This window comes from Peromyscus leucopus, chromosome 9 (genome assembly GCF_004664715.2).
Source record: "Peromyscus leucopus breed LL Stock chromosome 9, UCI_PerLeu_2.1, whole genome shotgun sequence".
NCBI lineage: Eukaryota > Metazoa > Chordata > Mammalia > Rodentia > Cricetidae > Peromyscus > Peromyscus leucopus.
In genome coordinates, this window is record NC_051070.1 from 75,972,882 (window position 1) to 75,984,987 (window position 12,106).

General features: G+C 39.5%; 1 protein-coding gene across 17 annotated transcripts in view; it reads right to left on the minus strand.

The window, feature by feature from the left end:
* Ktn1 (kinectin 1) overlaps window positions 1–12,106 on the minus strand; it is a 119,809-nt gene that overhangs the window by 87,058 nt on the left and 20,645 nt on the right. For all 17 annotated transcript variants that reach the window (XM_037208585.1, XM_028873565.2, XM_037208592.1 and 14 more), the window contains 4 exons: window positions 10,438–10,990; window positions 6,737–6,874; window positions 4,343–4,513; window positions 2,148–2,278 (listed from right to left, as the gene is read on the minus strand). In XM_037208585.1, the coding sequence (XP_037064480.1) occupies window positions 2,148–2,278; window positions 4,343–4,513; window positions 6,737–6,874; window positions 10,438–10,960 (963 nt within the window). In that variant the 5' untranslated portion in view covers window positions 10,961–10,990. The remainder of the gene's footprint in view (window positions 1–2,147; window positions 2,279–4,342; window positions 4,514–6,736; window positions 6,875–10,437; window positions 10,991–12,106) is intronic.

The following is a 12,106-nucleotide window of genomic DNA, read 5'->3' on the forward strand; positions in this document are numbered from 1 at the left end:
GAGAACACAATAGAGAAATGGTACTTTTCTAAGTAACCAACTTCACTAAGAGCACAGCAAGCAGGCATTTGGGGGTCTCTATGGGAGGACCCAACAGAAGGGCTCACTGCCTACACAGCCCCAAGGAGGACAAATGCACCATTATCCACTCCCAACAAAGACTGGTCAAGAAAGGAGCCCTCTTAGGAGAGGGCCACTCCACACTGGATCCATCAGAACAATGAACTTCCCTTCTTTTCCCTTCCTCTCCCGACCTCAATGACAGCATTTCTGTTTGCCACGTGTACCTTAGAATTCCCACCTGCCTCACACTTTCAGTCTTGGCTCCGTGGTTTGAAGGTGGCCCAGGCCTTGGCTGTTCCACCATACTTCTTCAAACCTCTCAGCTACAGCTGTGTTTCTATGAGTCTCCAAGATGGTTCTGTGGAAACTTTACTGCCAAGATTCTGTCACATTAAGATTCTGCTTTGGGGCGCTGGAGAGATGGCTCAATGGCTAAAAGTACTGACTGCTCTTCCAGAAACCTGAGTTCAATTCCCAGCACTCACATAGCAGCTCACAACTGTCTGTTACTTCAGTTGAAGGGGACCTAAAACCCATGGCAAAACACTAATGCACATAAAATAAAATTTAAAAAATTAAAAATATTCTGCTTTGTTAATTTTGGACTTGAACAACAGTTTAGTGAGATTAAACATTACTTGCCCTGAGTTTCACTCTCTTTCCTTGAATTTAATTACTTGTCATTATTTTCCACATAAACAGATCTGGGGGTGGCCTGCCTGAATTTCACATGCTTGCCAGAGTCCCATCAAATCGCACTCCCACAACAGAACCATTCTTTAAATAACAAGCTGTGTTTATCTACTGGTTCACCTGTTCCCTGCACTGGTAGCCATTAGGGGGCTTGGTTAGTGGGAAGTTCAGCAGTACTTCTATTATAATGTGGTGCTGTGGAATAATCCTTCTGTATACCATGTGAATATGTCGTTATGATTGGTTTATAAACAAGCTGACTGGCCAATAGCTGAACAGGATAAAGCTAGGTAGGAAAGCCAAACTGAGAACGATGGGATGAAGAAGGGCAGAATCTGGAGATGCCAGCCAGCTGCTGAGGAAGCAGAATGTGTAGAAAATGAGGTAACAAACTATGAGCCACATGGCAAAGCCTAGATAAGAAATACGGGTTAATTTGAATGTAAGCTAGTTAGTAATAAGCCTGAGCTATTGGCCGAGCATTAAAATTAATCTAAGTCTCTGTGTGGTAATTTGGAAATGACTCCCAAACCATGAAAACTCCAACTACAATGTGAAAACACCACACCTTTCAACCATTATTTTCAAGTTAATTACTAGAAAATTACTAATTTTCCATAATGTCCTTGAAAGCACCAAAATCATTTGTGTCAAGCAACGTTAGCTCTCCACTGCCTGTCTTCCTATTGTATCTTAGTCCTTTAAAAAAAAAAAAAAATGTGTAAATGAGAAAAAAACATTACTAACACTGAACAAAAGGTCCTAGAGTCTTTCTAATGTGAAATCTTGGATCACAAAAGTAGTATCTGTGTTTTCTATCTAGAAATCACCTGACATTGACTTCATCTGGACTTCTAGTTAAAGCAAAGCAGGATCCAACTTAGTTAAGAGCACTAGTTAAGGGGCTGGAGAGATGGCTCAGAGGTTAAGGGCACTGACTGCTCTTCCAGAGGTCCTGCGTTCAATTCCCAGCACCCACATGGTGGCTCACAACCGTCTATAATGAGATCTGGTGCCCTCTTCTGGCCTGCAGGCATACATGCTGTATACATAATAAATAAATCTTTATTTAAAAAAAAAAGAGCACTAGTTAAAGCAAAGCAGGAATCAACTTAGTTAAGAGCCAAATGACTTCAAAGCCATAAAAACCTTGCCTATTTTAAACTGGCTTTTGTCAAAGCACCAGATGACTCAAAGGATGTTTGACTAAACAAGTACATAAATTAGCATAGATATATGAAATGATTTCTAAAGTATTCCTGACTATAATGGCATTAAAAACAAAAATATCAATAATAATAATAATAATTTAATATTTGGACAAGCACCTCTCATTTGGAAAACTCTTAATAACTGTTCACAACTGTGCCATAATCAAAAACTATGCTTACCTTCTTTAAAGCATCTTTTATCACACCAGACTTCTCCTTCAGCAGGTCTACAACACAAAGAGCCTCATCTTCAGAAAACATCATAGTCTTCAAGGACATAAGGAAATCTTTAAACTTCACTTCAGCATTTTCTTAATTAAAAAACAAAAGGAGGAAAAAGTTAGCAGTAGAGACCCAAGCAATAATTTGAGCAAAGGTAAACATAAAATATCCAGACCGAGAAAGTCAGTAACCACAAGAAAAAAGACTTTTCAAGTCAAGTAACAATAGATAACTTGAGTCAAGAGGGAAAGCATGTGGTTAGCATCTGTACTGCAGAAAAGTTACGGTAGCTGGAAGTTTTCCCAGACTGCAGGATACTAAAGTCCCAGTATGCTATGCTCTCACTTTTGATTTCATCTATATATTTGTTTGTTTATTTAGGGGGGGAGCATACATGTTCAATTCAGGGGATAACCTGCCTCAGAGTCTATCCTTCTGCCATGTTTGAGGCCCAAGGCTTGAATTCAGGGCATCAGGCTTGGCAGCAAATGCCTTTATCTACTCAGGCATTCCACTAGGCCTGCCTCACTTTTAAAACCACTTCAACATTTAGTGTATGTTAGCATCTGCACCAGGTATATCCACAGTATCCTCATTTAACTTTAATAATCCTGACTTTGTAAACCAGACTCCACTGATGAAATTTAAGTCTAGGATAATTATAACAATGCAATCTGCTTCTAAAAAGAGCAAATATATACAAATATATATTAAAACACTGTATGCAGAAACACCTCCTGGATTCACCTATTCTAATTCCCCTAGGACTCCCTGTTAAGCAACAAATTCCCTTTCTTCAAGAAAGTACTACCCCCAAGGCCCGAAGCAGGCAGCCTAAGCTGACAGTATCACTTCATGTAGTCCCAGTTGGTCTTAAACTTAGAATCCTCATTCTCATTCTCACTCTCCAAAGCATTGGAAGTACAGGAATGTGCCCAGCTAAAACAATCTATTTAGGGGCTGGAGAGATGGCTCAGTAGTTAAGAGCAATGGCTACTCTTCCAGAGGACCCAGGGTCAATTCCCAGTACCCACATGTAGGCTCACAGCCATCTCTAACTCCAGTTCCAGATCACATACCCTCTTCTGACTTCTACCTTCCATATCACAGTCTATCACTGAAGGAAGTCAGGGCAGGAGGTCAGCACAAATGTTGCTTACTGTCTTGTTCCCTATGGCTTGCTCAGCCTGCTTTCTTAAATAACCTAGGACCAACTGCCTGGAGTGTCACTGCCCACAGAAAGCTAGGCCTGCCAACATCCATCAAGAAAATGCCCTACAGCCTACAGGCCAATCTGATGGAGGAGATATCATCTCAACTGAGGATCCCTCTTCCTAAATGGCCCTGATTTGTACCCAATTGCCAAATAAACAGACAGACAGAGCACAGCAGAGTGCCTGAAATAAACTGCAATGTCTTTACAGTACACACCAATTCCTCTGCTCTTTAGAAACAATGGTTTAATGACAGAAATGATGAACTTGTGTTTTCCAACTGTCATTTCTCAGTGTATTCTCTAGATTGTGTTGTTAGAATGTTTGATTTTTTAAATGCTGTCTCAGTTACTGAGGTTTTTGTTTTTGTTTTCTAATGCTAAATGAATTTTGGCTTAGAATTTGGACAGAATTTCCAACAATTTCTGAAATGGTCCTAAACATACTTCTGTCATTTTGTACTGCATATTTATATACGGCAACATTCTTGGCATAGAGGATTTTAAAATCAAAATGTCAACCAATTCAGAAAGATACAGATGTCCTGCAATACCAAACACTTAATCAACATGTAATTCTTTATACAAAAATAAATAAGCATATCCATCTCCTTAGAGTGCAAATTTGCTTTCAACTTTAACAAATGGTAAAATTATATATATATACCAAAGAATTGTTTTGAAACAAATTCCTTTGACTTATTAACAGTAAATGTTTTGTTGGCATACCATTTTATACACCTAGGATTTCATAATAATTTCTCAAGCAAAAAATGGTCAAGTGTTGAAAAGTTCAGAAGGTCTGAATTAGACAGAAGTCTTTTACTTCAAGGGTGTCAGTCTTTTCCAATTCATTGATCCTGTAAGAAAATGTGCGCCAGTCCAAGACTCAAAAATCATAATTTTATAATGTAAGAGATCACAACATTTTGTATACTACCTTTGTCAGTTTCAATCTTCAGCTTTTTAGCTCCAGATTTATGGATCCCATCTACATGGTCAGGTTTAATCATATCAATAATTTCTCTCTTATCCATCACAAGATTTGAGTTAGCATTATCCATCAAAGGAATGTAAGTAGTTGCATGAATAAGGGGCTCATCTACCAAGACTGCAATTTAAGTAACAAGATCATAATTACTAAGTTGTTACAACAGAGTAATTAAACAATATACAGGCACACTTAATTACCAATGCAGTGATTCTAAAATCTCTATTAGCTCAATTTAGTTTCAAATTTCTACTTCATCATTTAACATGATTTCTAGAGTATCAGTTTAATATTCTTAAGTCACTCAAGTCATCTTAAAATGGGGTATATCTTCTCTAATAGAAAACATCTTACATCTACCCTTTAGCTAACTCTTATTTAATCTTTAAGAGGTTGTCTTCTGTTTCTGAGATGAGATTTCACTGTGTAGCCCAGGATAACCCTGAATGCAGGATCCTCCATGCCTCAACCTTCTAAGAGATGAAATTCTAGGTGTGCTACAACACCAAGCTACTTCTCTATCTGAGCAGAAAATAACCCTTTTCATCTCATTAGTGCTCTTAAGAAGCTGATTTCTATTTATGGTAATGAATTACTCTTATGTCGCACTGAACTCACTACACAGCCCAGGATGACTCTAATGATTCCCTAGGTGGTATGCACCTCTATGCCTGGTTTTAGCAGTGCTGGGGATTAAACCCATAGCTCTCTGCATGCTTGCCAACCCGTAAGTGATCATTTGAAATGATCTCTTTTCTATGCTAGGTACAAAATCAGTCATTTTTGCTTGCAGATAGCTTCTCATTTTAATAGTCATGCCTTTAATTTCTATGGCATACCCTACTATGCGCATCAAGAATGGAGGAAAGGCCAGATGTGGCGTGCATGCCTTTAATCCCAGCACTCAGGAGGCAGAGACAGGTGATCTCTTGAGTTTGAGGCCAGCTGGTCTACATAATGAGTTCCAGGAAAGACAAGGTTATATATATAGGGAGAGAGACCCTGTCTTGGAGAGGCAAAAAATGGAATGGAGGGTAACCTGCAGATTTTGCTTCCAATTTTAATGTGAGAAACTCTACAAAGAATTTGAGTAACAGTATCTTGTTTAAAGAAAACAAATATCTATATTACCCCAATGAAAATCTTACTGCATTCCTTTACAATCAGACTGCCAGTCACGGGGCTACAGCTCAGTGGCAATGCACTTGCCTAGCATACGTAAGCCCTGCATTTGATCTTGTACTGCTTCCCCACGAGCACTTCTGTGTTAATAATTCCTATCTCCTACTTCAAGTTGGTGAAGTTTAACTGTTATCAAAAATGTCCAGGTAATACGGTCTGATAACTTATGTCTGACACACCATAATATTAACATAAATAAAATTTTACCATTTCTTTCCAAATAATGTTTTCTAGCACTAAGTAATATAACAGCCCAACACCATTTGTAAACATTGCTGTTTAATCTCCAAAAACCTTACAGTCAAGCTTTCTCTGAAAAAATCTGAAATATAGGATTGCTTTGCCACTTCTAACTGGATGTCTACCATAAACACATGCAAATTTGTAGGACTTAATAAAAAATGCAGGGTATTGCTAGGTCTAAGAAATGTGAATTATAATTTTCAAATGGTATTAAAAAGCATGAATATTGCATGTATTCTCTCATTTGTAAAAAACTAACTTGAAAACAGAAGCATGACTATGAAGGAAGAGGAGACCGTGAAGGAAGGAGGAGGGGCATTAAGGAAGGAAGGATGGTAAGAGGGTGGATAAGATCAAAAGGACACATCTATATGAACATCTCACAGAGAACATGTCACATTACAGCCCATTACTGGAGTTGGGGATGCAGCTCAGTTGGCAGAGTGTTCATCTAGCATGCAATAGCCCTGGGTTCAATCCTCAGCATCACACACAATCTGGACCAACCAGGTAAACCTAGCACTGGGGAGCTGTAGGCAGGAAAATCAGAAGTTCAAAGTCATCCTCAACTACATGGTGAGTTAGAAAACAGGCTGGGCATGAGACAATCTCAAAACACCTAAGTAAATAACTTCTTAAAAATTATTAGTGTGTCCAATTAACAGGTTAATAAATGTAATAAAAATAAAATGTTTGGGACAATTTTAAGTATTAACATTTGGAGAACATTTTTACTCTATATAGCTTGTACATACTGTTAATTATTTTTCAAAATCAAGAATGACTATTTAAACACAAGCAGTCTTAGAATTTTAGACTTGCACTAGACTTCCAGTGGTTACGGCACACACGGTCTCCAGAGCTTCCGCCTGCATCTTTCTACAATCAGCATTCAGAAGGCGTGCATCCCCATCTCACCATTTTCTGTCTTCTGCTTCTTTGACAGACCTTTCTTCTTTCCCAGGCCACCTTCCTGTTTAGTCTCTTGATGGAGGAGTGACATGTCTTGCTTTTTTAAAGGTGCCATCAGCATTTCCACCTTTTTATCTTGGTCATCTTTATTAAATATAAGTGGGAGAAAAATCATCATAGCAAACAATGAACACACCAGAAAACAAGAAATTATTAATAAATAACTCCCAGCATGCTTTACCACAACAAAGCTTAGTCTCATATTCAATCTCTTACCAGCACCTTTTCCTCTGGCTTTCTTACACTACAATATCAAACCTTTAATGTACTTGGCCCTTTTTCCCTCCTTTCAGAGCCATTCCCAGCACCATTCAGGCCACAGTATGGTCAACTATCATTTTATAGATAAAAACCTTCCCTACCGCTGCCAATTCCCACCTTCCACATCCACCCCCATGGATAAAACAATAGCCTGTGCTTTCTTTTCTATAGACCACTAACTATAGCCTAATTTTTATCTCTCCCACTCCAATTAAGGATTAACTCAGCCAGGCAGTGGTGGACCACACCTTTAATCCCAGCACTCAGGAGGCAGAGCCAGGTGGATCTCCGTGAGCTCCAGGCCAGCCTGGGCTACAGAGCGAGTTCCAGGAAAGGCACAAAGCTAAACATAGAGAAACCCTGTCTCAAAAAAAAAAAAAAAAAAAAAAAAAAAAAAAAGATTAACTCAAATCTGAGTCCCAAATTTTATTAAAATTAAAAAAATTAAGCTCCCCAACTCTCTTCTCACATCCCTTTCGAGTGTCCTTTGTGAGCTGCTTCTAAGGAAAACCTCACGTTGGCATTCGCCACAATGAATGACTACAGCCACGACTTCAACTACTGCCTTCACACTTCCGGCTTCTAAGCCTACACTGTACCCTGGCCCTCACACAGATGTAATCGGCTGCACCCTCAGTTGCTATCTATGTGAATGGCACCCACAGGCACCTGAGACACAAACTGGAAGCATTCTCCTCTCTTCTTGCATTCAGTCTCTCCGACATTCCTGACCTTAGTGCTGACAAACATGCACCAATCACAGACTGGAAATGTGTCTTTATTCTGAAGGCCAGAGAATAAATGCTTCATTCAGCCTTGCAGGCCACCACATGCTCCGCCACAACCATCCAAGTCCACTATCGACCACTGTGAAGACTGGTCACAAATGTACACAAGTGACTGTGCTCAAAACTAATGATGGACACGGAAGCCTAACTGATAATTTCTACATTTCTCCAAGTATTATTCTTCTTCTACTGTTTTCCACAATCATTTAAAACGTAAAATCTATTCTTGGCAACGAAAGTCAAGATGACTTACTCACTGACTGAAGTCTCCAAACCCATCCTAACTTAGGATCCCCACCAGCTCTGACCTCACTTCTCTGCCACCACACTCCAGTCTGAGGTTGGGGTTCCTAACGTGTGCCCTCCTCTCCCTCCCTCCTTTGGCACCACCATAGCCTGACCCCATGACCTAACTCTGCAGTACTGGTGAACCATCTTTATGCCTATGTGAAAATGTCATGGAATCTGTTCTCATAAATTCTGTCCAAGAACTCTCTAAAATATAGATCTAATCAGGGACTGGAGAGATGGCTCAGCAGTTATGAGTACTTTCTACTCTTGCAGAGGACCTGGGTTCAGTACCCAGGACCTACATGGTAGCTCACAATCACCTGTAAAACTCTAGTTCCAGAAAATATGACACACTTAAGGCACCAGGAATGTAAGTGGTACACAAATATACTTGTAGGCAAATACTCATATACATATACACATAAAATAAAGATAAATCCTTAAAATATATATTAAAATATGTATTTACATATATGTAAATCAAATGCAATCCAACATTGCTCAATTCACTGTTCCCCTACAATGTACTCAATAAATTGATTAGATAGATAGATAGATAGATAGATAGATAGATAGATAGATAGACAGATAGACAGACAGTGGAAGGAAGGAAGGAAGGAAGGAAGGAAGGAAGGAAGGAAGGAAGGAAGGAAGGAAGGAAGGAAGGAAGGACAAACTATATTAACCTGACTGAAAGCTCTAACAGTAACTAATATAAGCCCCAATTCCTGGGGTGTTTACAAAAACCATCATGACCTAGGTACTATGACCTTTTCAGGTGTCCCGTCCCCATCCCGTCCCCCGTTCCCCCGTCCCATCCCCCCCCCCCCCCCCGGCAGGGTTTCTGTGTAGCCTTGGCTGTCCTGGAATTTGCTCTGTAGACCAGGCTGGCCTCAAACTCAGAGATCCACCTGCCTCTGCCTCTGCCTCTGCCTCATGAGTGCTGGGATTAAACTGTTCACTGCACTCTTACCAATACTCTATACTCATGTATCTCTCCTGTGCCCTGACAAGCAGCTTTCTGTCAGTGTAGGGTGAGACCCACTATTGACTTGGTAAAGTGACTTAGCCCTAAAGACAGCTTAGGCAATGCCTCCTCTGGAAACCCTTAAATTAAATTCCATTAATTATTGTTGCTTTGGTTTCTATATTTCTTCTCTATCATCTCTTCTATATTTTTACATAAATCACCTTTTGTCACTGGCTTACACATTCTCCTTCCTAAGGTATGCCGTGCTTACTATTATTTCTCTAGTACCATATGTGGCCATAGCTGCAAGAAAGACCTTTAAGTTCAACATAACCGCTAACAATATAAATAAGGATACACAAAGAATTTCAGTCTCTTCATATACTGCCGACATTCTGAAGCTGTACACATCAGTTGCCATTTCTCAGCAACTTTCCACTGTACACTCCTTCTCTGACACCCATGGGGGAAACAGATTCTAGAAAGCAACACCAATATCAAAGCCTGAGAATGCTCAACTCCCTTACAGCAAATGACACTGTATTTCAATACAACCCATGTACTTCTTTATACTTTAAACATCTCTAGATTATTTATAATAGATTATAAAAAGTGAATGTTATGTAAACAGTTGTTGTACCATATTGTCTGGGAAACAATGGCAATTTTAAATGACTGCCCATATTGAAAACGGACTCTCTTTCAAATATTTTCACAGACAATCCTTTTTCAAGTATTTTCAATCCAATGTTTATTATATGTACATACGTGCATGCATGCATGCGTGTGTGTGTGTGTGTGTGTGTGTGTGTGTGTGTGTGTACACGAGATATACACACACATATATATTTACATACACAATCACAACTAGCCAGCACTTTCTCAAGCTTTAAAATTAATGCCTGGCACTGCATGTTCCAAGGAACCCACCTTAACAGCCCTGAGACCTGGGTCATCTGATCTTTTCTACCATCGTGACCTGTTATTCCAGTGTCTACAGCTGGCAAATGACTCATCCCCCGAGGCCCAGGGCCTCCAGATAGGTGACTGTTTGAAAACTGAATCAAAAGGGAGGAACATTTCCCCTTTTCAACTCCGATACACTGATTACAATGTGTTCACTGAAATGTCACTATCAGTAACTGCAAGCCCTTAAGCCACCAAAATCAGGTTAAATTTCCAATGAGTCTTTTACATAGTTATGGATGAGTTTAAAGTGTTTCTTTAACCATTGCTAATTTCTATCAGCAATTCCTGTTAACCAGAGCAAACAGTGAGGTGAACAATTGTTTCAGATTACTACATAGAATCATGCAATGAGTTAAAAGATTATGTACCGCTGCCATTTTTAGACTTCTTCTGGCCTGCTTTCTTCTTCAAGGCAGCTGCTTCAGGAGGTGGGGCCGGCTGCTTTGTAACTAGGACAGGCTCCACTTTTTTGCCTGGAATCTTTGATGTATCACTTTCTTTGATGGTCTGCTCTTCAGGTGAAGGCTTTTGTTTCTTTTCCTTCTTCTTTCTTTCCTTAACACTGCTGGAAGTTTCAAACACATTCAATGGAGCAGGTACAAACTGTTCCTCCTCCATGGCCGAAGCATCAGATAATTTAAAGTCCCGAGGTAGATTCTCAGAATCAGATTCATGAATGGCCCCATTCTGGACTTCTTTCTTTTTGTTCTTTTTCTTTTCTGCCTTCTTTTTATCTGTTTTTGTAGAAATCAGCTTTTGTTCTCTTTTTTGTTTTGCAAGAACTTCATCATATAATGTTTCTTTCATGAAAAGCCAGAAGAAAAGGAAAATGACGGTAATCACTACTGAAGGGATAAGGACAACAAAATATGTTGACTCATAAAACTCCATGGTGCTTTTCTTAACGTGAGCCTATGAAATCTAAATAGAGGAGGCAAAAAAGACAAAGAAAAACTCCAGTCAGTTATAAAACACTACTTATAACACCCTGCCCTTTCAATTATCCAATCTACAAGCATAGCCCAAAACTAGCTAGCTGTTTAAAACATGGGTTCTACAAGTGAACGATGCTGTGAAAGGGAAATGGCTGGTAACTAAGGAGTGTGGCATATCCTTTCCTTCTCAAACCACATGAAAAGACCCTAAAAGGGGCAGGTGGGGGAGGGTAGATCTTCTCCACTGCCCTCCCTTTTTTGACAAGGTAGGAGTTGAAAAGTAATACTGCTAGAAATTAAACTCAGAACATCCCAAACATAATATACAATACACTGCTGTGGAATAATCCTTTTGTACACTGTGAGGATGTGTTGCTCCACTGCTTTAATAAAGAGCTAAGTGGCCAAAAGCTAGGGAGGAAGAGGCTAAATGGGAGAGCCAGACTGAGAGAACGCTGTTCCAGAAAAAGAAGGGCAGAGTCACCAGCCAGGCACAGAGGAAGCAGGACATATACAAGATGAGGTAGCAAGCCATGAGCCACGTGGCAGCATGTAAATTAATAAATGTGTTAATTTAAGTTGTAAGAGCTTGTTAGTAACAAGCATAAGCTATCGGCCAAGCATTTATAATTAATAAGTCTCTGTGTGGCTATTTGGGAGCTAACAGGCACGACAGAATATTCCACCTACAATACACTATTCCTCCAGCCTCATTTTTGGTACTTACTTTAATACTTAGTTTCCCCCATTTTAGTATATAACATATACTACTTACTACATGTGAAAATAGAGACATATTAGCAATTACCAACATACTAATGTCATTAAAGTACCAAACTTTAGAGTCTGGCCATGGTAGCACACACCTTTAATCCCAGGATTCTGGAGGCAGAGGCAGATGGATCTTGAGGCCAGCCTAGTCTACAGAGTGAGTTCCAAGACAGCCAGAGCTACACAGAGAAACCCTGTCTCAAAGAAATTTAAAAAAAAAAAAATGTAAAAGGAAAAAAATAGGGATGGTTAAGACAATTGCTAGCAAATTCCATTCCTCTAACAACCAGCCTCATGATGTAATGGGATACAGCAAGAATAAGGAAACAGA